The sequence below is a fragment of the Carlito syrichta genome, unplaced genomic scaffold, assembly GCF_000164805.1.
Source record: "Carlito syrichta isolate Samal-C Ts95f unplaced genomic scaffold, Tarsius_syrichta-2.0.1 Scaffold305705, whole genome shotgun sequence".
Taxonomy (NCBI): Eukaryota; Metazoa; Chordata; class Mammalia; order Primates; family Tarsiidae; genus Carlito; species Carlito syrichta.
Genome location: NW_007249801.1, coordinates 287,217 through 314,559, shown reverse-complemented (window position 1 = coordinate 314,559; position 27,343 = coordinate 287,217). Strand labels below are relative to the sequence as shown.

At 46.8% G+C, this 27,343-nt stretch overlaps 2 protein-coding genes across 5 annotated transcripts in view; one reads left to right on the top strand and one right to left on the bottom strand.

Moving 5' to 3' along the window:
* Positions 1 to 11,252, top strand: part of SNF8 (SNF8, ESCRT-II complex subunit) — a 12,379-nt gene extending 1,127 nt beyond the window's left edge. The window contains exons 3-8 of one of the 4 annotated variants that reach the window (XM_008062449.1): positions 2,295 to 2,433; positions 5,602 to 5,706; positions 7,072 to 7,144; positions 8,856 to 8,997; positions 9,880 to 9,954; positions 10,996 to 11,252. In XM_008062449.1, the coding sequence (XP_008060640.1) occupies positions 2,295 to 2,433; positions 5,602 to 5,706; positions 7,072 to 7,144; positions 8,856 to 8,997; positions 9,880 to 9,954; positions 10,996 to 11,133 (672 nt within the window). In that variant the 3' untranslated portion in view covers positions 11,134 to 11,252. Of the gene's footprint in view, positions 1 to 2,294; positions 2,434 to 5,601; positions 5,707 to 7,071; positions 7,145 to 8,855; positions 8,998 to 9,879; positions 10,005 to 10,995 lie in introns of all 4 variants that reach the window. The other 3 variants (XM_021714689.1, XM_021714690.1, XM_021714691.1) reach the window with 3 other exon arrangements.
* Positions 11,253 to 12,392: 1,140 nt separating this feature from the next.
* Positions 12,393 to 27,343, bottom strand: part of UBE2Z (ubiquitin conjugating enzyme E2 Z) — a 15,776-nt gene continuing 825 nt past the window's right edge. The window contains exons 2-7 of the mRNA XM_008062448.2: positions 25,722 to 25,794; positions 23,305 to 23,492; positions 20,963 to 21,074; positions 17,486 to 17,598; positions 16,415 to 16,505; positions 12,393 to 14,372 (exon numbers count right to left, since the gene is read on the bottom strand). Of these exons, the coding sequence (XP_008060639.1) occupies positions 14,202 to 14,372; positions 16,415 to 16,505; positions 17,486 to 17,598; positions 20,963 to 21,074; positions 23,305 to 23,492; positions 25,722 to 25,787 (741 nt within the window). The 5' untranslated portion in view covers positions 25,788 to 25,794 and the 3' untranslated portion in view covers positions 12,393 to 14,201. The remainder of the gene's footprint in view (positions 14,373 to 16,414; positions 16,506 to 17,485; positions 17,599 to 20,962; positions 21,075 to 23,304; positions 23,493 to 25,721; positions 25,795 to 27,343) is intronic.

Genomic DNA, 27,343 nt, shown 5'->3' with positions numbered 1-27,343 from the left:
AGTGGCCACTGCACTCCAGTCTGGGTGACAGAGTGAGATGCCAACTCAAAAAAAAAAAAATTTATCCAAGGTTATACGTAGTAGAACAGTTTTTGACTTAGGCCTCCTGTGGCTTTTACTTTCTCTATCTCTCTCTCTCTTTCTTTTTTTTTTTTTTTTTTTTTTGAGTTGAGTTCTTGCTCTGTCATCCAGGCCTGAGTGCAGTGGCACAATCATAGCTCACTGCAGCCTCAGCGTCTGGGGCTTAGTGATCCTTCTGCCTCAGTCTTCCAAGTAGCTGAGTCTACAGGTGCACACCACAACACCTGGCTAATTTTTTGATTTTTTTATAGAGATGCTAAATTGCCCGGGCTGGTCTTGAACTCTTGGACTCAAGCAGTCCTCCTGTCTTGGACTCTGAAAATGTGGGATTACAGGCATGAGCCACCATACTCAGCCTAGGGCTTTTGCTTTATTTGAGTTGGAGTCTCTCTCTGCTGCCTGGGCTTGAGTGCAGTGGCACACTCATGGCACTGCAGCCTCTACTTGCTGGGCTCAGGTGATTCTTCCATACCCAGCTAATTTTTTGATTTATCATAGAGACAATATCTCGTCAAGTTGCCTAGGCTGGTCTCAATCCCCTAGGCTCAGGCAGTTCTCTCGCCTCCGCCTCCCAAAGTGCTAGGATTACAGGCGTGAGCCACTGCACCAGACTGGCTTTTACTTTGTTTATTTATTTTTTATTTGGAGTCTCACTCTTGTTGCCCAGGCTGGTGTGCAGCGGTATGCTTATAGCCACCACAGCCTTGACCTGCTGGGCTTAGGTGATCCATCTGCCTCAGCCTTCCAAGTAGTTGGAACTGCAGACACATGCTACTATGCCTGGCTGGTTTTTGTGATTTATTGTAGAGACAAGGTCTCACCAAATTGCCCAGGCTGGTCTCGAGCCCTGGGCTCAGGCAATCCTCTCGCCTTGGCCTCTCAAAGTGCTGGGATTACAGGCTGAGCCACTGCCCCCGGCCTATTTATTTATTTTTGAGTTGGAATCTCTCACTCTGTCACCCAGGCTGGAGTGCAGTGGCATGCTCACGGCCACCGCAGCTTTGACCTGCTGGGCTCAGGTGATCTTTATCCTCAGCCTTCCAAGTAGCTGGCATGTGTCACCACGCCTGGGTAATTTTTTCTAGAAATTTATTGTGGAGATGAAGTCTTGCCAAGTTTCCCAGGTTAGTCTGTGGGCTCAGGCAATCCTCTTATCTCAGCATCTCAAAGTGCTGGGATTATAGGTGTGAGCCACCACACCCAGCCTGGGCTTTTACTTTAAATGCCTTATAATAAAATGAAAATATTGTCTAACCTGTGGTACTCATTACACCATATCATTTAGGCACACTCCAGGAGAGCGTGAGAGATGTGGGTCAGCTCCTGTACAGTCCTCTTCTGCAACAATTCCCTTTCCATCCATGCTCTGAGTTTACCCAGTTACTATGATTAGTAAAGAAGAGGAGGAGGCAGTTAAGGACAAAAACATGCCCTTAACTGAGGAAACATGGTAGATACAGGCTGTGTTCTTCACAAGCGCCCAGTCATGGGGAGATGGCATGCATGAATCAACTGAAAATGGTGATTCAGAGAATGTGGAGGTTTCTTATAAGTTTTATGTGGCAAATGAGAGAGATGTTGGGCCAGGAGTGGTTTCTCTTGGTGGGGTAATAGGTGGACTTTGTTGATTAGGAACAGAGAAGGGGTAATACAAATAAAAAGTCAGAAAAATTCCCATCAATCTGGTAGACCTACATGCCCGCCTGAGGGAGTCTTTATCTGGATTTGATCTTGGGGGTCCATGACTCAGAGGTTAAACAAATGCACACCAGGCTTCATTTTTTCCCATCCAGCCTCCCTGTCCATGGTCGAAGATTTTCCACAGCAGGAACACTGCTTTCCTTCATTCCTAAGAGAAAATGGATTATTGGTTTAGTTCAGTAACACCTTTAACTTAATAAAAGTTTCCTGGGAAAAAGAAAAGATGCACCACATTATGTGTGCACGTTGATTATTAGATACCTCCAGATTTTAGAATAGGAACACATTAAAAAAATGTGTATTTTAGAATTGAGGAAACCTGGTACTGTATTTAATTTCTGCTGAGAACACAACTGTGAAAGAGAGAGAGGATAAAAAAAAGAGAGATAGTAAACAGCATAATGGTGGGCCTGAAAGAAGAGGTTATTTCAGCCTTTGCCCTGCCACTGGGCCAGGGACCTATTTTAGGCATTTGGTTATCACCCTTAACCTCCCCCTTGTCCATCTAACAGATGTCGAAACAGTTGGACATGTTTAAGACCAACCTGGAAGAGTTTGCCAGCAAGCACAAGCAGGAGATCCGGAAGAATCCTGAGTTCCGTGTACAGTTCCAGGACATGTGTGCAACCATTGGGGTGGATCCTCTGGCCTGTAAGGAGTTGTCTTTAGGAGTCCAGCATTCTTACTGGGTTCCTAAGGAGCAGAAAGTCACCTAGTTGTCATCACCCCTGTTGGGGGCATCCTCTAAGAGGGCCTTCAGGGAGGTTCAGAGGCTGTCATCTTTAGGGAGTGCCTAGCAGGATGGGTAGGGCCCAGTCTTTTTTTTGAGTTGGAGTCTCACTCTGTCGCCCAGACTGGAGTGCAGTGGCCGCTCCCAGCCACCGCAGCCTTGACCCGCTGGGCTCTGGCGATCCTTCCGCCTCAGCCTTCCAAGTAGCTGGAAATATAGGCGCGCGCTACCACGTCTGGCTATTTTTAAAAATTTATTGTAGAGATGAGGTCTCACCAACTTGCCCAGGCGGATCTCGAACCCGTGGGCTCAGGCAGTCCATTCACCTCAGCCTCCCAAAGCGCAGGATTACAGGCTGAGCCACTGAGCCGGGCTAGGGCCCAGTCTTAGGGGGCAGATAGAGAGGCAGAGTGCAGACCGGAGCAACCAGTGTCCATGGTCTTCCTTTAGGTGAGCTACGGTAGAATGTTCTATGACATTTTCTCCCTTTATTAAAACTTTTAATTTTAGTATAAGTAGTATGTGATCATGCAGTCAGTCAACAAGGAGGTGTATAAAGGAGTGGAATTCTCTTGGCCCTGTCCCATAATTGCAAAAATAAGTGCTGTTGGCAGTTTATGGTACAGTCATGTGCCTCATAACAACCTTCCTGTCAACAGTGGTCCCAGAAGATTATAATGTATTTTTTTTTTTGAGTCAGTGTCTCACTCTGTCACTCAGGCTGGAGTGCAGTGGCATGCTCATGGCTACCACAGCCTCAACCTCCTGGGCTCAAGCAATCTTTCTGCCTCAATCTTCTAAGTAGCTGGAACCATAGGCATGCGCTACCATACCCAGTTAATTTTTTTTTATTTATTGTAGAGACGAGGTCTTGCCAGGTTGCGTAGGCTGGTCTCAAACCCCTAGGCTCAGGCAATCCTCTCCCCTCGGCCTCTAAAAGTGCTGGGATTATAGGCATGAGCAACCATGCCCGGCTATAATGTATTTTTACTGCACCATTTCTATGTTTAGATATGCATACATGCTTACTGTTGTGTTCTATTGCCTACAGTATTCATTTCAGTAACTTGCTGTGCAGGCTTGCAGCCTAGGAGCAGTAGGCTGTACCGCATGGTCTGGGTGTGTAGTAGACTGGATCACCTAGGTCTCTGTAAGCGGGCTCTGATGTTCACACGTTTACAGAAACACCTGACAGCACCTTTCTCAGAATGTACCTTTGTCATTGAGTGACACATGACTGCATATTTTTCTAGACACCTTCCTCTCATTTTTAATCTTTTTTTTTTTTTTTTGAGTTGGAGTCTCTATTGTCTAGGCTGGAGGGCAGTGGCACGATCACAATCACTGCAGCCCCGGCCTGCTGGGCTCAGGTGATCCTTTTGCCTCAACTTTTCAAATAGATGGAACAGTAGGCACACACCACCATGCCCAGCTAATTTTTTTGATTTATTGTAGAGATGGGGGTCTCACCAAGTTGCCTAGGCTGGTCTCAAACCGTGGATTTAGGCAATCTTCTCACCTCAGTTTCCCAAAGTGCTGGGATTATAGGCGTGAGGCACCCTGCCTGGCTCTTTAATCTTTTTTTTTTTTTTTTTTTAATAATTAATCAGTATTTTTATTATAGTTTTGTGGGGTACAGTTAAGGGTTAGGTGTACAATTACGTTTCATTCAGACACCCTGTTGATAAGAGGTGTTTTCCCAGCCCCAGACAGATATTTGCTACTGTTAATCCCCTCCCCCTCCCCCCCCGCTCTTTAATCTTTTTAACATCGGGGGTTATGTTATAACTATTACTGCTCCATAACCTGCATTTTTCACTCAGTAGAATGTGTTGTTTGGTGGATTCTTGCATGCCAGTCTGCATATTCTTTCACATAGTCTTGACCATATCTTTCACTATATTTCACTGAATGCTTTGGGAAAGGAAAATTCATTTTTTTCATATTCTGAGCCAGAATTAACTACCAAGTAGAAATAACTTTTATGTATTTAAATAGTTTTTAGAAACAGGGGTCTTGCTCTGTCACCGATGCTGGAGTGTAGTGGTACAACCATAGTTCACTGTAACCTTGACTTCTTGGGCTCAAGTGATCTTTCCACCTCAGTCTCCTAAGTAGCTAGGATTATATAGGCTTTGCCATCATGCTCAGCTAATTTTTTTTCATAGAGACAGAGTCTTGCTGTGTTGCCTAGGCTGGCTTTGAATCCTAGCCTCAAGCAGTCCCCTGTCTCAATCTCTCAAAGACAAATGACTTTTAGATTGGTTGCCCACGTTTTGGAACTGTCTGAGCCTATTCTTCAGCAAGAGTTACCAGGAGGTAGATTGTGTCAAGGGATGCTGAGTAGCAGAAGGATTCTGGGCTAGGCAGGGAAGCTTCCTATAGGATTGATGTTTTATTTTTTTAATTTTTATATATTTATTTATTTATTTTTGTGAGTTGGAGTCTCACTCTGTCTCCCAGGCTGGAGGGCAGTGGCACGCTCCTGGCCACCACAGCCTCAACCTCCTGGGCTCCGGCGATCCTTCCTCCTCAGCCTTCCAAGTAGCTGGAACTACAGGCACTCACCACCATGCCTGGCTAATTTTTTGATTTATTGTGAAGATGAGGTCTCGCCAAGTTGCCCAGGCCGGTCTTGAACCCGTGGACTCAGGCGATTCTCTCACCTCGGCCTCCCAAAGTGGTGGGATTAGAGGCGTGAACCACTGCGCCCAGCCTTTTTTAATTTTTTTTGAGTGGGAGTTTCACTCTTGCCCAAGTAGGAGGGCAGTGGCACGCTCATGGCCACTGTAGCCTCGACCTACTGGGCTCAGGCGATCCTTCCACCTCAGCCTTCCAAGTAGCTGGAACTACAGGCCTGCACCACCATGCCCAGCTAATTTTTCTTGATTTATTGTAGAGATGAGGTCTTGCCAAGTTGCCTGTGCTGGTCTCGAACCCGTGGGCTTAGGCAGTCCTCTCACCTCCTCCTCTCAGTGCTGGGATTATAGGCATGAGCCACCATGCCTGGCCAGGATTCTCGTTTTAATTCAGCTTTAAAAGAAAGAATGTACATTCATAAATAACTGAGCTTTTTGTTTTTCTTGTAGCTGGAAAAGGATTTTGGTCTGAGATGCTCGGCGTGGGGGACTTCTATTATGAACTGGGTGTCCAGATTATCGAAGTGTGCCTGGCGCTGAAGCACCGGAATGGAGGTAAGGCTGGCTTGGACCTGTGGATGGGGCTCTGAACTTCTAAGAGGGAGAAAACCTTGAAGGATTCTCGTTTCCATCCTGCAGTCTCCAGGCCTATAAGGGCTTGAGAAACAGCTGTTTCATGCAGTTGACTCAGTGGCGGTTCTCCATTGCCAGGGGAAAACAGAATTACCTGGACGGTTGTCTCTGCTCTCCAAAGCTGTGTGGCAGGAAGGTCTAGCCCCTAGCTGTTACAGAAAATAGTGAGGAGGTAGGATATAGCCTTTTCCCCGATGTACAGTGTGTCTGGGTTATTTTCTCATTAGTACGTATAGGCCTGCGGTGTCTCCCCTAGGTATGGTAATGCCAACAGTGTCTCTGTGCTCCCTAAAATATGACTTTAAGAACGGTCATCTAGGCTGAGCATGGTGGCTCATGCCTATAATCCCAGCACTTCGGGAGGCAGAGGCGAGAAGATTGCCTGAGCTCGTGGGTTCAAGACCTCGTCAATTTGGCGAGACCTCGTCTCTACAATAAATAAAATTTGGCGAGACCTTGTCTCTACAATAAATAAAAAAATTAGCTGGGTGTGGTGGCTCATGCCTGTAGTCCCAGCTACTTAGAAGACTGGGGTGGAAGGATCACATGAGTCCTGCAGGTCAAGGTTGTGGTGGCTGTGAATGTTGCTATTGCACTCCAGCCTTACTCTGTCATCCAGGCTGGAGTGCAGTGGCACGCTCATGGTCACCGCAGCCTCGACCTGCTGGGCTCAAGTGATCCTTCCACCTCAGCCTTCCAAGTAGCTGGAACTACAGGTTCACACCACCAAGCCCAGCTAATTTTTTTTTTTAATTTATTGTAGAGATGAGGTCTCGCCATGTTGCCTAGGCTGGTCTTGAATCCCTGGGCTCAGGCAATCCTCTCGCCTCCGCCTCCCAAAGTGCTGGGATTACAGGTGTGAGCCACTATGCCCGGGTGGTTGCTATCTTAATAAGCCCATTCAAAGGTCTGTTTTGAAGTTAAAGAAAATGTAAAACCAGTTATAAATCATTGGCTATAAATAGACACAGCCTTGATGTTGAGAACATCTATAGTTTCTCAGATGACACTGGCGTTGTTTTTAGATTTTCATAGGTCTTACTCTATTGAAGGTCCTAACAAGGTCTCAGAACTCATTTATCATATTATGGCAAGTTATTTTATAAGAAGAGAATTGAAAGAATTGTAGGAACCAGAAAGCTATTCCCTGCTTGTAGGCAACTGAGAAGTAACGACTGTCCATTTATTTAATGTGGCTGCAGCTAATGTGGCTGCACCCATAAAGGTGATCTCTTTGCTCTCTCTCCCCTCTCCAATACTTGGCATTCTCTCTCCCCTTTCCAACAGGTCTGATAACTCTGGAGGAACTGCATCAACAGGTGCTAAAAGGAAGGGGCAAGTTTGCTCAGGACGTCAGCCAGTAGGTGTTGCCTTCTAGCCCCTGGGAGTCTAGAGAGGGTTTTCAACATCAGATGACAATCTTTTCTCCCTTACCCTCTTATGTCTAGGCTAGCTTAGGAACCTGTATGATCAGGAAAAAAATGTATTTTCATTTTAGAAAACTGAAAACACAGAGACATAAAATAAAAACCCATTATTTCTCAACTAGGAGATTATGACCATTACAACACATTTTGGTATATTTTTTTCTAGGCATCTTTTCATATTATTTTCTAAAAACTGGGGTTATATACACTTTTTTTTTTTAAGTCAGAGTCTCACTCTGTCCCCCAGGCTGGTGTACAGTGGCACACTCATGGCCACTACAGCCTTGACCCACTGGGCTCAGGAGATCCTTCCACCTCAGCCTCCCAAGTAGCTGGAACTACAGGCACATGCCACCACACCCAACTAATTTTTTTTATTTATTGTAGAGATGAGGTCTTGCCTCATCTGGTTTCAATCCCGTGGGCTTAGGCAGTCCTCTCACCTCAGCCTCCCAAAGTGCTGGGATTGTAGGCTTGAGACACCTAGCCTGGCTTTTTTTTTTTTGAGTTGGATTCTCACTCTATTGCCCAGGCTAGAGTGCAGTGGCATGCTCACAGCCACCGCAGCCTTAACCCACTGGGCTCAGGTGATCTTTCCAACTCAGCCTTCTAAGTAGCTAGATCTACAGGCGTTCACTACCACACCTGGCTTATTTTTTGATTTATTGTAGAGACAAGGTATCACCAAGTTTCCCAGGCTGGTCTCAAACTCTTGAGCTCATGTAATCCTCTCGCCTCGGCCTCCCACAGTGCTGGGATTACAGACTTGAGCTACTGCATCCAGCCTGAAACCGATTTTCATTTGCTCCTCCAGGGGGTTGGAGAAAGCGTTCTAATCTACCTGGTAGTCCCCGTTTCCCTCACTGGTTTGGCGATATATGTTTGAACTTTGGCAGAGGTTGTAAACCATGTGTGAGCTGGATTTATGATCTACTCATTGTTTTGTGAGTTTTCTTCTTTTTTTTCTCTTGAGTCGGAGTCTCACTCTGTTGCCCAGGCAGGAGTTCAGTGGCATGATCACGGCCGCTGCAACCTCGATCTCCAGGGTTCAGGTGATCCACCTCAGCCTCCCAAGTAGTTGGGACGACAGGCATGTGCCACCGTGCTCGGCTAATTTTTTTGATATTTTTGTAGAGATGAGGTCTTGCCATGTTGCCCAGACTGATCTTAAATTCTTGGGCTCAAACATTCCTCCCACCTCAGCCTCCCAAAGTGCTGGGATTACATGTGTGAGTCACCACACCAGGCAAGTTTTTTCCTTCTCTTGAGTTGGTTGTCAACTAAGAAATTAGAAAACTTGGCAGTACTGGACCTGAATTTCCAAATTGTCCCCATTAACAAAGATAACCACTCTAGCTTGCTACGGTTTACACCACTCCCTATTCAGTTCACTTGTTCACATTTCTGATAGGCTCCTGTGGGCATATCCTTGACCTCTGGGGGTTGGAGCAAGTGACTTGCTGAGTGGAGAGCCTGACTTGAGTAACCAAGCACTGCTTGGTCCCTTTAGCCCTTTCTGCTGACATAGTTAAGTGTTGTGCAGGCTGTTGTGTCTTCTGCAAGCGTGCCCTTCGCAGGGCTGAGCTGAAACCGCTGTTGGGTTTGATCTACCAAGGGTCCTAAAGCAGCTCTTCCTCACCTCAGAGACGACCTGATCAGGGCCATCAAGAAACTAAAGGCACTTGGCACTGGCTTCGGCATCATCCCTGTGGGCGGCACTTACCTCATTCAGTCTGTTCCAGCTGAGCTCAATATGGATCACACTGTGGTGCTACAGCTGGCAGAGGTACTGGCGCGCCTGCTGAGAGCGTGCGTGTGTGTGTGCGTGCGCGCGCATGCAGGGACCTGTCTGCGAGGGAAGTCTGGAGCAGTCCTGAGCCCTGCCTCCCATGACTCAGGTCTTTGCCTGAGTTTGTCTTATGGATGAACTCCTCAGGCCTGTGCTTGTTCAGCAGACATTTATTGAGCAGCTACGGTGCAAAGCACTGGGCCAGGCTGTGGACATAGAAAGATAGGTGCGATATCGTTCCTGCCCTCAAGGAGCTTACAGTCTTGTCAGGTAGACAGTCATGCAGACAACTCACTGTATTTCCTTGGAAAAACAGACTCTTCTATGAATTCTGAAACTTCTTTATGGATTCTTCAAAACAGATTCTTACAAATGTTTGCAATCCCCCAGCCCTCAGCATTCCCAAATCCCCATCACGTGTTTAGGGAAAACATGCTCTGTTTTCTTTATAATGTAAAACAAAACTAAATATGGGCTTTTCTATACTGGGGATGGGTAGGGTGAGGCCAGGCAAGAGCTGAATACTTATTTTAGATTTTAAGTTTATGAGTACCACTGTTCCTTCCCATCAGTGAACCATTCTGAATCTTCCTTTTTTATGCTCCAGAGTTCTCTTCAGAAGTCTAACTCAGTATCTTCATACCAGGGACCCCACTTTTTCATACTGAACCCACCAATCCATGTCATTCTGAGTCATATCTAGTTTGCTCTCTGTCTTTGCTGGGAACTTCAAACATTCTTTTTCTGTGCTCTCTTTGGGTTTGGCCCAAGGGCAGCCCTCCCTCCTGTTTTTATGTGTCTGTTGTTCCCGGGCAGATGCTGGGTTCTAAGGGAAAGTGCATTCTTAACTGACTCAGTCCCCATTCTGCTTTTCTTTAGAAAAATGGCTATGTGACTGTCAGTGAAATCAAAACCAGTCTTAAATGGGAGACTGAGAGAGCGCGGCAAGTGCTGGTATGTGACTCTGGAATGGCCCAGAAAAGATGGGCCCTGGCTGGGAGGAGGTAGGTGAAGAGGTTCCCCAGAGGCAGCAGCTTCAGCCTCACTTGGCTGACCTCTTGCCTTGAAGGCTACTGCTGCCATGCTAGAAGGGAGCTCACCATGTCCCTGGAGATGGCCCTGAGGAGGCAGGACTCACAGAGACAGGCCTCAAGCCCTGCACACATGTCACACGAAGCTGCCACTGTTCCCGGGACCCACCGACACCCACTCACTCTCCTGAACACCTGGGGCCTGACGTGGCCACTCAGGGGGTTGACATAGTTTGTACTGGAAGTGACAGTTAGTGCCGAGCGGAGGGAATTAGTAACCATTATGATAGTTATGTATCTATTATTGTACAGTGTTCTACTGCATATCTTGTAGTACATGGTTTTATACGTACAGATTTCATGGGACTCATGATTTGTGTGAAGAGAGCAGCATGAGGATGTGGGATTCCTGGCTTCCATATCGTTTCCTTATCCAAGCAGTTGTTATCTGAATGGAATTTCATCTGTAAAATGGGGCCAACATGGTTAGCTACCTACTGGACAGAACCAACCCATCTTGAGTGCATTTCCAGCTGTAGGAACAGAACTGAGTCCATTCTCATATAAATGTGGCCTGTCATATCTGTTGCTCAGGAAGTTAACTCAGAAGCGGCTAGCACAGTAACTTCCATTTTGCTTCTGAGAAATGGAGGCAGTGATTTGCTCAAGGCCACACAGCAAGTATTTCTGTAGCTCTACATTCTTTCAACATCCCACTGTGCCGGGCCTACCTACTTCCCCAGCAGCATAAGTTAAATGACTTGGTGGCATTTCTCACACCTCAAAAGACAAAGCTAAAGAGATCCTTGCATTTTGGTTGTGTAACTGTATGAAGGCACTCAGTTTGAAGGACTTTGAAAACCTCACTGAAGCCAGACTAGGCGTGGGGACTGCTTATCTAGCCTACTTTGTCTACAGGACCTCCCCTTTCTCAAGTCATTCTTCCTTCCTTCTCCAACTCCAGGAACACCTGCTGAAGGAAGGACTGGCCTGGCTGGATTTGCAGGCCCCGGGGGAGGCCCACTACTGGCTGCCAGCTCTCTTCACTGACCTCTACTCCCAGGAGATTACTGCTGAGGAGGCCAGAGAAGCCCTCCCCTAGCCAAGTGGAAGGGCAAACGGCACCAGGCAGGGAGCGGGGAGGGCCTACTGGCAAATAAACCTGGGTAGTTTTGTTTATAAAAAAAATAGAAAAAAGTTCCAAGGTCTTCTTTCTTCCCCCAACATTTTATTTCTTAGAAATGTCTTCACATTGCATCTTTATTGGAGAAAACCTAATTTATCCAGTAAGGATAATCCAGTTAATACAGGTAACAGCAAGCACGTATAAAACGCCTCGTGGAGGTCACCTAAAAGTTCCTGGGAGGGCTGGGCCTAGAATGCAGGCTGTTTCCTGGTCTGAGGGTCTAGTCTTGTAGCTGCGGGACATAAATTACAGCCTCTACAAATTCAATCTTCCTTATAAAATGCTCCTTATCTCAACTAGCAGGCCCTAATGGACCAGTAAATAATATTCACTCTTTAGTCTCTTCCAGCTTCCTCTGTGGAGGCTCCAGTTAGACTTGGCTGTGTGAAGGAAACAAGTCAGTGGTAAACGGTGGTTAAATTTGAGGAAAGAGAATGATGGAATTTGAGGGGAGTCAAACAATAACCAAAGTTCATATTTTAAAAGAATTTATGTAGGTAGCCTTAACTTCACAGGGGCCGCCAGCTTCAGCAGAGCCAGAGCCCATGCAGGCCCTTATCGTCGCTTTGCACATTAGTGGCAGGACATAGTGTGTCTGGACATTTCTTTCTACACACATGGTCAGCCAAGAACAGCCTCTGCACCAGGAAGCAAGACTCTCCTGTAACAATGAGGAGGGAAGGCCAGAATCAAGGCTCCCTGTCTTCATGGACCAACTGCTAAATTCCTAGGAAGTGTTGGTTTAGGGCTGGAAACTGCTACAACTTTTCCATCCTGAGACACTTCCCTTAGCAGGTGATAGTCTGGGCCTACCTCTACCTCAGCCTGTCCTCATAGGGCATGCTCACTGCCCAACACTTTGGGATAGGTGTTTCTTTGGAAGCTACTGAGACCAAGATGGCATTCTGGGTCCATAGTCTCAAAATATATGCCCCGTTTCCAACTGGTAGAAAATGTCGCCAGTGGTCCTCTCTCCCCCAGACTCCCACCCTCCCAGAATGTAACCCAAGCCTTCAGCTTCCAGGTAACTCACTGAGCACTTACTTTCCTTCTTCCTGACAGTTCCCAGGTGAGTTGTAGTGGACGAGATGATCCCATTCCTTACACAAGCCCTCCCACACCCACAGGCACTTCCTCCTTCTGCCAAAACAAACTTTATTGCACCAAAAAGGAAAAAAAAAAAAAAACGTCATTTATGTACAGTCAGATATAAAGAGATCTCTTTGACTCCTGTGCATATATTTCCTCAACTCAAGAGTAGGGCGTAAAAGTCAGGCTGCTAAGCCAGACATGCTCTGCCCCATGGCAGGACCAAGGAGAGGATTGTCACTTGAAAGTGGGAACACTTAAATGGATGACAGACAACACTGGACCCACAGACCAAGGGCATTCTTCTAAGCCCTGGACTAACTCCAGGAATGGAGGAGGGAGACTGGAAGCAAGGTCCCTTCTGGAGTCTCCACATGAAGAGACCCAGCTTTCAGAAATCAAAGATAAACTTCCGTTCCCCAAGCCCGCCCCTCCCTGTCCAGCATCTCTGCCTCTTGCCATTCCAGGTAGGACAATCTCCTCTACGCCCAGTCCCCCTCCTCCTCAGGGGAGTCCCATGACCCACAAGGCAGACCTTCCCAGCAGTGGGCAGGGCAGGTACACACTATCCTCTCCCTTGCGCGTGGCTGGATACTGACTGAGGCCTTGTGTCACGTGGATCACCAAGGCCCCACTGGGAGCATAAGGATAAATCTGGAAGTAGGGGAGAAGACATCAAAAGGGAAGGATGGAGTCCCTTGATGCCCAGGATCACAGGGCATCTAAAGCACATTTTCTGAGCCAACCAGCTAAAGGATCACTGCAGCTAAATACAGATAGAGAAGCAACATGGCCAGGCAAACACCTGTCAGAGCCAGTGACAAAGAGCAGCTGGGGGTGGGGTGGGGGAGGAGAGAAGGGGAGGAGTCCCCAGAGTCCCAGCCCAAGTCCCCTCCTGCCATTGGCTACCTTTGCTCCCCACAAATCCCTGGGGTGAAGTGAGGAGGGCAAGTCCGGGCTGGGGTGAAAATGCACAAGGACAGCCACCAAGATACAGTAAGGATTAGCATCAGCCTTCCCCATGCTCCACCTAGCCAGAAACACCCTCACTGCGATTAGTATTTATGGAAACCTACAAGAGACTCTTGTATATGGTGGCTCTAATCCCATACATGCAGCAGCTGCCTGTGCTGGGAACTTTTCAAATCAGTGATTGAGAGAACAGTCTTTTCAGCTTCTTACGGTGCCTGTGCAGGCCTGACCAAGACCTTGGTTCAGTCCCAGTCACAGTGACCTCCTTACATCTAGAAGGGGAGGGGGGCAGGGAGAAAGGTGCTCAGGTGCCAGGTAAAGCTTACTCATCAGCAGCCGAGACTCCACCACTGTTCCTTCTCTTTGGTCTGTCTAGAACAGTGACTATAAATTAGGAAAAACAAAATTATGCTGGCCTGTGGGGAATAACGTGGGACGGGAGGCAGGGAGGAAAGGGCATTGGGAAGCCCTGCTTCAAAAGGCTGAAGACAAACAGACAACCACCCAGACTGTTTAAGTGTCACGGACAGCCCCCCCACCCCAAGCTCCCTTCCGGTATCCCCACAAATCATCTGGGCACACTCCCTCTTGGAACTGCAGTTTCTGTCTTCCACCGACCCCTAAGGAGCTGGCCCTGTGGAGAGGTGTGTTGGTTGTGCTGTTGCCAGAGGCCCTCGCCCAGGTGCTCCCGCAAAGGTACCTTGGCCCCTGACATGGGATGTAGTAGCCCCAGATGCTCCAGTGCCAAGGAGGTCAGACGAGAACGCCCCCCACACCCACACCCTGGGATCCGAGCTTGCTTGGTTCTTGCCATCTTGCGGGATGATGTCAAGTCTGCAGGGAGATACACAGTGCCTCTCCATCCCTGGGGTAGGGGAGGGATTCTGCTAGGGCTCTCGAGTCGGGGGGAGAGGGAGCAGGGTCTAAACCCTCAGGCTCCCGTGCAGGTCTGTCTCTGTCCCGGATGAGCTGCTATCAGAGTCCATTTCCGCGTTCTCATTGTGGAGCCTCTCCAGCACTTTCTGCCGAATCAGTGCCAGGCGCATCAGGAGGGACTGGTAGTCAAAATGGCCCCGCTTTTCTCCAAAAGGGTCCTGTGGGGAAAGGAGATGGGCATGGAGGTTCAAGTTCAGGTGGCTCACCCTAGGAAGAGCAGCTTCAGGCCCATGGGAAATGCAAGCTCAGTTCTGAGCTGCAGGGCAGAGGAGGGCACAGCAGACAGGTGGCCTTGAACAGCAGAAGACACAACCTTGGCTCAGGGAGATCACAGCAGCTCACTGTCCCAAATAGGCCTAGCTTGGGCTGAAGTAAAAATGTGTTTGTATTCCTCAAAAACCAGCCAAGACACAGAAGGGGGCACAGTGAGGGTGAGACACCCAGCACCAGCACTGTCATCATGAAGTGCGTGTTATTAGTTAACCTCTTAAAAGCCACAGAAGGGATAAATGTCCTTCCTTCCCTACACTCAAAAATGGTCATTTGCTTTTCTCAGGTCAAGGCGGGTCTAGAACTCCAGATAAGCACCTGTACTCTTCCCCAGGGACTGGTCACTACATCCAGTCCAGGTTTCTGGGCACTGCTCCAGGGCCACCTAGCCTTGGATCTTAGTCCTTGCCATTCTAAACAAAGATCTCCAAATAGTTCATAGAAAGGTTTAACTGTCCTCAAAGGCTCAAAAACAACTATGGTTGGGTGGACGGTAAAAAAAAAAAAAGAAGAGTTTAAAATACTACCTAGGGACTTCAGTAGCAAAGTAGCAAGGTCTTGGCTCAAACAAGTAGAGACCGCTTTCCTTGTCAGTCTCAAAAAAGGTACACGATTTTCCCTCTCACATTGTTTGCTTTTCTCAAAAATTCCTTCCACACCTCTACCCACACATCAACCTCCTCGTGAGCTGGGTGCCAGTGGGTGCTTCTCACTCATGGGGCCACATGCCCAGAAGGCTGAGCTCCACATCGGCTTTGGAGCTGTCAATTCTGCAAATCTTCCTCCTTTCATCCTCGGCTCCGCTTCCCCTCATTCTCCTCCTCCCTAGTCACTGCCCCTCCTGCCCATCCCTCATCACCAGTTGATTTTCCTGGTGATGCTGCAGGACACCAGCAGAGAAAATTCCTGATGGGAAACAGACTAGGGCATACACATATCATCCATATACTCCAAAGGGTTCAGGAAAAAACTTAGCCTGAGCCTGCCTTGCCCTCTGAGCTTAAATGAGGCAGGTGGGTAGAAAGTCCTTGAAGGAAGGACAGATAAGCCACTATTTGTAAGCAACTCCAAAGGAAAAGTCATCTATCTACTCCTGCTATTGGTGTTGGAGGGTGGGTAGAAACAGCTCAAGAGCTGTAGAGAGGCTTCAGAGATCTTAGTCACCCCATCTCTAATATGCAAGACCATCAGTAAATGACCCAAACACACAAGAACCGATCCTCCAGAACAGAGTTCTCACCCTTTACCCACCAGGTCATTTACATTTAAGTTTATTACAATTTGGTCAATGAGAACCTCTTCTTTTTTTTAAGAAATTAAAATATTAAAAATTTTTTTTTTGGTAGAGACAGTGGTCTTGCTGTGTTGCCCAGGCTGGTCTCAATAAACTCCTGGCCACAAGCAATCTGCCTGCCTCAGTCTCCTAAGGTGCTGGGATTACAGGTGTGAGCCACTGTGCTGGCTGAACCTCTTCCTTAAAAGAAGTCTAAGTTCTGCATTCTTACTAGAAGCAAGATTACATTTTCCCAGTAGAGGCAAAGAATGAACACCTGGTTATTATCCTTGAAATAGGGATCTTTCAACACGTGACACTGCACATCCACTGTTCTCTAACCACCTTTTCTATGAGAATCCCTCAGAGCTAGGGACAGAATTCCAAAAATGACTCTCATAATCCCTAAGCTTCTGGAAGGGCTGAATATTCTTGGCTTGAAAAGACTACTGGCCAAGAAGTTCCAAAGTAGAATGGCAACTTAGATTCTACTTTCAGGCCTATGTTATGCCAGAAATGTAGAAACAACTCTGTATGACATTAGACAAGGCTCCTTTCAGCTGTGATATTCAGTGAGAGGTATGAACATCACCCTTGGAGGTGGACTTTACATGGTCTGCTACAGGGCTTCTGGATGAGCTGCAAGGGCTGTGTTACCTGCATAGTCTGGCCTTGAAGGTGCAGGCGATCTTTGCAGGCCACCTCATAGAAGTCATAATACTCCAGGAAGGACTTCTCCATCACTCCTCTGGAAAAGAGCAGAGAAGGACAGCACCCAACCTTAATGCCAAATTAAACCACTAGATTTCCCAAGGCTGGCTTGGTCTCCCACAAAAATCTTCATATGGAAATTGGAAAAAGGAAGAGCTGACTGTCCATGGCTGACTTCCTCTACACTTTGGGATTTATAAAACCAGACTGACTGAACACTCACCATTTGAATCCCAATTTCAATGCTCAACCTCAACTTTTTCATATGCCATCCCTAATCCCAAACTTTATTCAAAATTCTCCAGAATTTAATTAACCATGAGTTTGTTTTTATTTTTATTATTTATTTATTTATTTATTTTTGAGTTGGAGTCTCACTCTGTCACCCAGACTGGAGTGCAGTGGCCGCTCCCGGTCACTGCAGCCTCGACCTGCCGGGCTCCAGCGATCCTTCCGCCTCAGCCTTCCAGTAGCTGGAACTACAGGTACGCACTACCACGCCGGCTAATTTTTTGATTTACTGTAGAGATGAGGTCTCGCCAAGTTGCCTAGGCGGGTCTCGAACCCACGGGCTCAGGCAATCCACTCACCTCAGCCTCCCAAAGCGCGGGATTACAGGCTGAGCCACCGAGCCCAGCTTGTTTTTATTAAATATTGACAATGAAAAAGAAAAAATAACTTTGACTTTGTTTATCTAGTTTTGACACTTAAATAAACTTGAACATGAAGAAACAGATTTATCATGAAGTGCTCTACACTGTATCTGGCTATAGGACAGAGTATATCCAAGCCGTCACCGAATTGGAAGCTCCCTAAGGGCGGGGACTGCCTTTCCCAGTGGCTTGCACTCTCCAAGGACAGAGTTCTCAGAACTTCCTCTTGGATAGCTCTCAGCCACCTTCTTCTCTATCTCCCTCTGGTGTCCAACGCTGGACTCTGCCCCAAAGGCCGTCATGGGTACAAACCACCCAAGTCTCCCAAAGGAATGAATACCAAGCAAGCTCTCTTGACACATACCGTAGGGGTTCAGGGCAGGGACACTTTCCTTCCATCATGTCACAGACTGCGACTCTGATGGTCTCGTGCCGGATACATTCATTGTAGTTTTTGCTGTCTCCTGGATGTCTCTCCTGTAATGTGACAGATGCCAGAGTACCCAAATATAAAATTTAGGAGAAGAGAAAGCAACGGGAAGAGACTTCAGGATTACTATGAGGCATGTGCTTTCTCCACACATAAACTAAGAGCATGTCTTTTGGCTGGGCGCAGTGGCTCAGCCTGTAATCCCAGCACTTTGGGAGGTTGCGGCAAGAGGACTGCCAGAGCCTGGGGTTCGAGACCAGCCTGCACAACCTGGTGAGACCTTGTGTCTAAAATAAATCACAAAAACTAGCTGGGCATGGTGGCGTGCATCTGCAGTTCCAGTTACTTGGAAGGCTAAGGCAGAAGGACCACCTAAGTCCAGCAGATTGAGGCTGCAGTGGCTGTGAGCATGCCAATGCACTCCAGCCTGGGTGACAAGAGTGAGACTTCAACTCAAAAAAAAAAAAAAAGAGCATGCCTTTCCCACTGTATGGCAGACCCACAAAAAACAACTACACCTTTATTTCGGAGACCATTTCCCCTCCCTCCAAATGTATCAACACCTATCCCCTGCTACAGGCCGTTTGACCTATAGCCAGTAAACTAGGTGCATCAAATTGTCCTGAATCTAAAGTAAAAGGCCTATCCAGTAAAAATCAAATGGGAAATAACTAAACATGAGAATGATGGTGGGGATGCCGGGCATGGTGGTGCACACATATACTTCCAGCAACTTGGGAGGCTGAGAAGGATCACTTGAGCCCAGGAGTTCAAGGCCAGCCTATACTCTGTCTCTTAAAAAAAAGGGAGAGGGGGGAGGGGAAGGGGAAGGAGGAGGCTAGGGTTCAGAAATTATGTATTGGGTACAATGTTCACTATCTGCAGAATGGGCCACCTGAGATCCAACCCCCACCACTACACAGAATGTCCATGCAACAAATATGCACGTGTACCCACTGAATCTTAAATAAAAATGGAAAAAACAAAGAAAAATTGAGGGAAAAAATGGATGAATGACTTTAGGAGTCTTATATAGAAAACCTTAGACAACAGCACCTAAAGGATGCTTCCTGGTTGACTCCTTTACATGTCACATGTCATGTCTGTAAGGTTCCACCATCATCAAACCAACTATTATAAACATATCAGAAGTCCACTGAAATAAAAATTTAAAAATAAAAGTAGAACTTAAAATTCATCTATTTTTAAAGTTTTCAAGCAAAGTTTATTTAAAAAGTAAAAGAGAGAGAGACTGATTCACTTTCCCAAGGGAGGGGAGGAGGCCAAAGCTAAGCAAACATGGTGACCATAGCTCAAGGAGCCATGTGGATGCATCATAATTTAACAAAGCAATGGCCCAAACTTAAAACAAAAAAACACACCAAAAAACAAAAAACCTCCACCTTTGGTCTAGAAAGTGAACATGAACGTGTGAGTGTGGCTGAAAGGGAGTATGACCTCCTCCTCTACTTTGTTTTTCTCTTCGTTTTTCTCTCTCCATCAACCCCAAAAAAAGTGACGAGTCCTGGCCCCTGAAAGAAACATCTGATGACCAGGAAAGAATATATACCTCCAGCTCACTGCCTGGTCCCCAAACTGCACCGGAGCAAAATCATAGGGGACAGTGGGATATTTTAAACTTTTTTTTTTGAGTTGGAGTCTCACTCTGTCACCCAGCCTTGACCTGCTGGGCTGCGGCGATCCTTCCGCCTCCGCCTTCCAAGTAGCTGGAACTACAGGCACGCACTACCACACCTGGCTAACTTTTTTTTTTTTTATTTATTGTAGAGATGAGGTCTCGCCAAGTTGCTCAGGCGGGTCTCGAACCCGTGGGCTTAGGCAATCCACTCACCTCAGCCTCCCAAGGCACGGGATTACAGGTTGAGTCACCAAGCCCGGCTTTAAACTTTTTATTTATTTTTTGATTCAGAGTCTCACTCTGTTGCCCAGGCTAGAGTGCAGTGGCACAATCACAGCCACCACAGCCTTGACTTGCTGGGATCAGCCTGCTTCTGCTTCAGCCTTACAAGTCGCTGGAACTACAGGCACATGCCACTACACCCGGCTAAATTTTTAAATGTATTGTAGAGACAAGGTTTTGCCATGTTACCCAGGCTGGTCTCCAACGCGTAGGCTCAGGCATCCTCTTGCCTCAGCCTCCCAAAGTGCTGGGATTACAGTTATTAGCCCCTGCACTCGGCTGATATTCTAAAATTCTAAAGAAAACAACAATATCCAACACCCATCAAACACCATGCACACTACTAGCTTGAGATTCATAGTTCAGTTTTCACATTAAACTGTACCATATTCTGTTCAATGGCATACTATCTTTGTGAAGTTAGATTTTCAGCCATTGTTGTAAGAAAAAACAAGCAGCACATGAAAACAGTGGAGGACAGGAAATAGGGGTAGTAGAGGCCTATCTGATTCCAAGATTTAAAAAGCTGTGCAGTGCTCAATAGGTATACACATTATATTAAGTAATTACCGTTGTTTAATAAATAAATGGAAGTTTCTTCTTTTTTTTTGAGTTGGAGTCTCACTATGTTGCCCAGGCTGGAGTGTGGCGGCATGCTCATAGCCACCAGAGCCTCGACCCACTAGGCTTAGGCAATCTTTCTGCCTAGGCCTTCCAAGTGGCTGGACGTACAGGTACATGCTACCACTCCCAGCTAATTTATTTTACTTTTTTTTTTTTTGTAGATATAAGGTCTTCCCATGTTGCCCAGGCTGGTCTCAAACCCCTGTGCTCAGGCAATCTTCTTGCCTCCGCCTCCCAAAGTGCTGAGATTACAGGTGTGAGTCACCGTGCCCAGTTAATTGGGAAAAAACTATGAGACACTAAGGGTGCTGTGAACCAAGAATGTTTTAGAGAATTAAGTCACATCTCTTAAATTTCCAAATAAGATCTGGGAACTTGTATTCTATTTTACAGAATGAAGTGTTGCCCGCTACCAAAAAAAGGGGAAAAGACCTAAAAATCAGCTCCTCGTTTAACCAATGAGATCCATTTCCACTACCTTCCTCCTCCTGAAATGAGATATACTATTTGTTTGGAAAGGATGGGTCAAGGAATAAGTTTTGTTTTTTGAGTTAGAATCTCATTTTGTCAATCAGGCTGGAGCTCATGGCCACCACAAACTCGACCTGCTGGGCTCAGGTGATTGCTCCTCCTCAACCTTCCAAATAGCTGGAACTATAAGCATGAGTCACCATGCCCAGGTAATTTTTTGGTTTATTGTAGAGATGAGGTCTCACCTAGTTGCCCAGACTGGTCTCAAACCCCTGGGCTCAGGCAATCCTCTCGCCTTCACCTCCCAAAGTGCTGGGAGCCATCATGCCTGACTAGTAAGATCTCTTAAAATACTTACTACTCTGCACCCTGGAGCTGGGCCCACCTGTCCTTACCTGTTCAAAGCCAGGCTCATTGTGATAAGGGTTCTCGGTCATCAGGGACTGGATAGAGATGAGCACGGAGGAGATGCTCTGGGCTGGGCTCCAGGCAGGTCCTGTCCACGTGCTGCAAACACATCAGAGGGAAGGGAGGAGCGTGAGGTGGAGAAGGACCAGGGAACAAGTCCCCTGGGCCTAGCAGCACCACTATACGTAACTCACCATAAGTTTCTGTTTCACTATTAATACTCTGGAATTTCCTAGTCCCTGTCTCACCCTCATTCCCCAGAAATCGGTCAACTGCCTAATCCTCTCATCAGGAGGTACAAAGGAGAAGAGGGCAGAGCAAGCAATATAACTCTGAAAGGATTTTCTTTGGGCTGAAAAAGAAACTGTAGCCAGGGAAAGTTATAATAATCAAAACAAAGGAAAAAAGGTAAGCAAACAGCTCCAAAGGTTGTCTAAATGTTAACCTCTGTGGATCCCAAGAAGCTCATTTATGGATGGTGATGGAGTCTGTGAGGGGAAAGAGAGGTTGAGCATCGAGGCACACAGGTGACTGGAGCCATCAGGCTAGAGGCCACATGGAGGGTGACGGACACCAGGGATCTAGTTCTGTATCAAGCCCCCAAGGAGCAACAAATTCTTTGAAGACCTCACAACTCTGCCAGAGGACAGGAAGAGACATGGGGTGCTTCCAAACAGTGAAGCGTCTGAAAATAATACATGCACAACATCTTGAACACGATGAGAAACACCGAAGTTGCTCCTCTCTTTCATAAACCTGATCAAATATTAGGGGGAGGCGGCAGCTTGGATGTTAATGACATTTATTTTTAGCTCAATTAATTGAAGAGATGGCACCGGAGCTGGAAGCTGAACACAACCTGAGCCAGGCCTGGCTTGTTCAAGTTAATTGGCCACTTCCCTCTCCCTGCTGTACTTGAGGAAAGCCCAACTGATGTGTATCAATCAGTGACTTCATCAGGGCTGCTCCTGGTGCTTCTCAGCCCATGCTCCTCTCAGCTCTGCTCCCCAGACCTCTGGACCCACTGCTCTCTAAGGCATCAGGACAGGGCCAATTCCCATGAAGCTTCTTTTTCAGTGAGACAGCCCAATGTTGTCTTCTAGGTAGTGAGGGAAGGAATGAGGCTGATCAAGCCAGTACAGTCAACTGAGCACACATGAGAATTTTCTGCTCTGTGACTCTTCACGGCAAGTTCTCCTTTTTACCCAACACACTTCTACTACTTTTATCCACATCTCACTTCCCCATTCCTGTGAGCGGGTGTTTGCTCAGAAGAGTTTTACACTGACTGAATGAAGGAGAACCTACTAAAAACCCTTTCATGAACAAATTTCCTCCAGAAGCAATGATGAGCTCTCCTGACCACTGTGGTTTCTATCCTGCCAGCACAGACAATGAAACACCCTAATGAGATGAAGGACAACTTTAAGGACAACCTCTGTTAAAGGACTTCCTCACTGCCCCAATCATAGCAAAACCTACCTCTGGATCTGAGAAAAGTTCTAGAAAAGGAATCACGTCTCCTGCTCATTTCAGCCGCCCTTCCCGCACACAAACCTGGTATTGTGTCAGACAGGAAGGAAACAGGATCACCAGTTTGGGCAACTTTCTCAACTTCGACCTGCACTTGTTCTCTGCCCCAGGGAAATTCAGACCACAATAAAAGGACCAATCCAAAACATGCTAGAAGATATTTCCATGCTGAGTTTTAACCCCCAAAGGCAACTAAAAGGGAATGAATGGGAACTCCACAACCTTTTGTTTCACATTTGACCTGATTTCCAATCTCAGACATCTGTCATTCAACTGTTAAAGTATCATAATCCTCACCACCACCACCACCTCCAAAGTCACTCAGTGAGAGACTCAGAAATAAGTTGCACACAGTCTTGAATGGCAGTCTGCAGCCTTTTTCAACCTGTTTGGAGGAGTGGGCCCTCAGGCCCCCAAAGGCATGGTTCTTAAGCTGGAGTGTGCACCACCATCACCTGGAGGGCCTAAAGAAAAGATTGCTGGCCCCAACCCCAGAGTTTCTGATATAGGAGGTCTAGGGTGGGGCCCCCAAATCTGCACGGCTACAGGTTCCCAGATGCTGCCGCTGCTCAGGGATCACGCTTTGAGAATCAGTTCACAAGGCATCCACTATTATGCAACAAATTAACTTTCCTTTGCATCTAGAATGATACTAGTCCTGTATCATCCTCGGGGAGAATTGGGAAGAGTTACTCAATCATTTTCTGTGTTCTGATGTGGAACCCTGGTTGATACAGGCTGGCCTACAGTAATATTTGCTAACAACCAACTTAGCTACTTAGAAGTCTCCTCTTACCCTAGAATACTCAAGCAGACTTTCCCATTGCGGTAGAAGTTGGGGTTAAACCTCACTGTGTTATTGCCCGTTGTCATCAGTTTGACCCGAGGTGGGTGGATGGGATAGTCGGGCGGACACCGAAACACGAACAGGAAGAAACCCCCTTCATAAGGAGTGTCAAATGGGCCTGTGATCAATGCATGAATCTGCAAAATAAAACCCCATCTCAAAATTGTGAGGTGATGCCCCGCCCCACCCCTCCTGGCTGCCACCTGCTACCCACGCCAGAAGCAGGGCCCAGAGTCTGGTATACATGTTCTGTACCCTCACCATGCAGAATGAACACCCTGTCCTCATACTGACACACAGGTTTGGAATTTTGAAAAAATCCCATTATAGTGGAGTGACATCTTACTCAGGGGTTACTCCTAAAGTTGGAGCCCTAGGTGAAAACTGAATCTAGTCAAAATCACCCTTGACATCCCTTAAAACTCCCTTACAGCATGGTTGCTGTGTGGACCTCCCTGATGGCTGTTATGCATAACAAATTGATAAACACTAATGTGGAAAATAGAATAATGTGCGTCTGTAAAATATAATCCTAGCATTTCTTTCTTTCTTTTTTTGGAGTCGGAGTCTTACTCTGTTGCCCAGGCTGGAGTGCAACGGCACGCTCACGGTCACCACAGCCTCAATCTGCTGGGCTCAGGCAATCCTTCCACTTCAGTAACTGGAACTACAGGTGTGTGGCACCATATCCAGCTAATTTTTTGATTTATTGTAGAGATGAGGTCTTACCAAGTAGCCCAGGCTGGTCTTGAATTCATGGGCTCAGGCAATCCTCTCACTTCTACCTCCCAAAGTGCTGGGATTACAGGTGTGAGCCACCATGCCTGGTTTAATCCTAGCATTTCTAACTTTAAGAAATCAATACAGATGCTTACTGAGTATGTATGTGTGGATTTTCCTAGGCCAAACATGCATATAATACAACTCCACCCTACCTTTATGTGGCACAAGGGGGAGATGAAACAAAAAGAAAAAGAGGACAGAGACTAGAGGCCACAGCATCAGTGCCAGAGCAGAGCCAAGGGGTGTGACAGGTGCCCAGGGCATCCGCTTGCTTCCTCTGCAGAAGATCTAACCTCCTGTGAAGGCTGTGGCTTAGGCAGCACATCCTGACTGAAAATGGGGAAGACTCGGGGTCTATTCAGTCATTAGACCAACCCAGAACTTTCCCCAACATTGTTGGTTTAAAAAAAAAAAATAAAGACCAGCAGCCCTCCAAACCGAACATTAAATTCTCTTCCTTCATAAACTCTAATTATTGAACAAGATTTTCCCTCCTGAAGAGAGGAAAACCTGAGCTAAACTCAGTTATGGTTCTTCTACAAAGACTCCTAAGCACTTCAGCCTGCTCAGAATTTGAACAGCAAGAGGAAAAAGGACATGGCAATCCAATGCCAATGTCTACAGTCCCAGCCCTGCAAGGATCCAGATCATATTCCAGCACTCATTCATTTGGAATGGCAAACTCAACTAGTTTCAACATGGCATCAGTTTGGGGGCCCCATGGAGTAGTGTATTAACACGGGTAAGTGACTGAAGACAAGATGTCCAGAAAAAACATTTCCAACTACATTTAAAAAAATCAATTTGAAGGGAAGCTTACTCAAAACAAAAAAAGAGATACCAACAATACAAAAATGTGAATTTTTGCCGTATTTGAAACTGTGAATTTTCACTTGAACACTAGATTTGAGAAATCTCATTTCCTCACAGTATCAGTTTGGAGTCAATTCACTTCTGAGGGCGGAGCACTCAAGGACAGAGAAGGCTAGATACCTACAGCAGAGGAACTTGACATTAGGCACTACGCTTTCTCTGTGTGGGGGACAAGAGAGGGATGGTCTTTGGGGGTGGAAGGGGGATTTAAAAGTAACCACTGAGGCAAGAAGCCTGAACAAGGCCATTGAACCACAAGCACTTCAGTGAAGCCGGCCCTATAGCCAACCTTCCCTGCATCTGATTTACAGTACCAGAGTTACAGGCAAGAGTGGTGGGATGGGGAAGAACTGGGCAGTATACTGGACAGGGTGACCATACAATTTGTCATCCAAACTGAAGCACTTTTGAGAGTGAGTGTCCTATAAACAGTTAAGCTTGGACAACAGGCATGAACTAGGATTTTCCAAGCCAGTTAGTACCTTCAGGCATCCTAGTAACAGACACCTCTTCAAAGCTCTGTTCCACCTCACTATGAGACTTCAGGCAAGACACTTCCTCTCCCGGGGTCTTGATTTCTACTTATTTATTTATTTGAATTTCTTCATCTAAGTAATCCGAGAGGTGAGTTGAATCATCTCTTTTAGGCTCTACCAACTTTATGGCCCTCCATTTCCCAATAACCCCCGACCCCCCATCAAGTTACATACCTTAGTCATGTCAACAGTATCAGGTACAACGAACATTCCTGGAGGAGGCTCCTTATAAATGGACATGATATCCCTGTATAACACCAAGAGGAGGTGGGGGAAGGAGTAAGGAAGGGGGAAGAAGGGGAATCCCTTGAGCAGGACAGTTGTTATCACCTCAGTGAGGCCAGGGTTCGAGAAAGTGGTGCTTGGTACAAGTGTTTGTACTGTCTTGTTGGCTGAGAAATCCCAGCTGAGTACTTGCCAGGCAGGCAGCAAGCAAATTATTATCAAAGGGGCATTGTTTCCTCAGGAGGAGGGTAGGGAGAGGGGAAAAAAAAAATCAGAGATCCAATGGCATCAGAAGTCACCCTGGAAAAGCCACATCCCACTTACTCTCACTTCCTCCTACATGACAATTCATTCACTCCCCACCTCCAAGATTCCCAGGTACTATGACTGAATGCTCAATGAAGATTTTTTAGTAACTGGAAAGGCATAACCAACGCCACTACAAAACCAATTCCACAAACCATACAGTGGACCCTTGTTGGTACGGGGGTTATTTGAATCAAGTGACTCAGCAGGGAGCAAGAGTATTATAGTGGTCTTCTTGCCCAGGAGACTAAGGGTAGAGATCTCTTTCAGATGGGGAGAGGGGGGACCCTCAGAAATCGCCTGAGAATCTCCCAATTAGATGATGACATGTGGACTTCTATAGGAGATGAGAGGACTTCTGGGTCATATCTCACCAACTAAAATGAATCAGTTGAGAACAAGGGGCTAAAGAAGAACATTCTAGGTGGGTAAAAGTTCAGGGACTTGCTAGGGTGGATAGGGACTTAAAAAGTGCAAAGAGGTGACAGAGCAAAGCACTGGCCAAACTCAAAGGTATGTCAGGATTGGGTGACCAAAATGGCTGAAGGACAAGAGTGAATGCTGACTGTAAGTCAGAGGTGGCAGTCTCCACAGAGCTGGCTTCCTGTGTCAAGCACTGTGCCAGGTACTTTATACACATTGTGTTAATTTTTACTGCAACCTTGAAAAGAAGGTAGTGAGACATGTGAAGGGACTTGGAACGTGGGGGATAACAACTAGATGAGGATGCTTCTCTAGTCATCAGGAAAGAGAATTAATAGCAGCTGAGCAGCACTGCCCTTTGCTTACATGCGCTTTTGCAAAACATTATCTATTAAATGATATAATCTAAGATTAGTCACCCAAGAAATAAGCACAGAAAGGACTTAGGCCTTTGTTCCTATATTTGAATTGAGTATATTTGCTTCAGAAAAGTTAAAACAGATGACCCAGGGGGAAAACGTAAGAACGAAGGCCCTGAGTGGGATATTACAATCCAGGATGGCACTGGGGGTGGGGAGCCTGGGTTTCTAGAACAGGTGTAAGAGGGGACAGCTTTGGGGCACTGCAAAAGGGGTTCAAGGGAGGATTCCGGTAAGTGAGGGTAGCGATCTAGACTTGAGGAAAGGACTACGTGGAGGGGGTTTGAGGAAAACGCAGGATAAAAAGAAAGGCCGGCTGGAGTCTGGGGCACAGCGAAGCAAGCTGAGCGTGTGTTACAAACGGGGCTCGAGAGGAGACCGGGGGAACCGATGGGTGGGGCCTGCGGGCAGCATCCAGCGGGG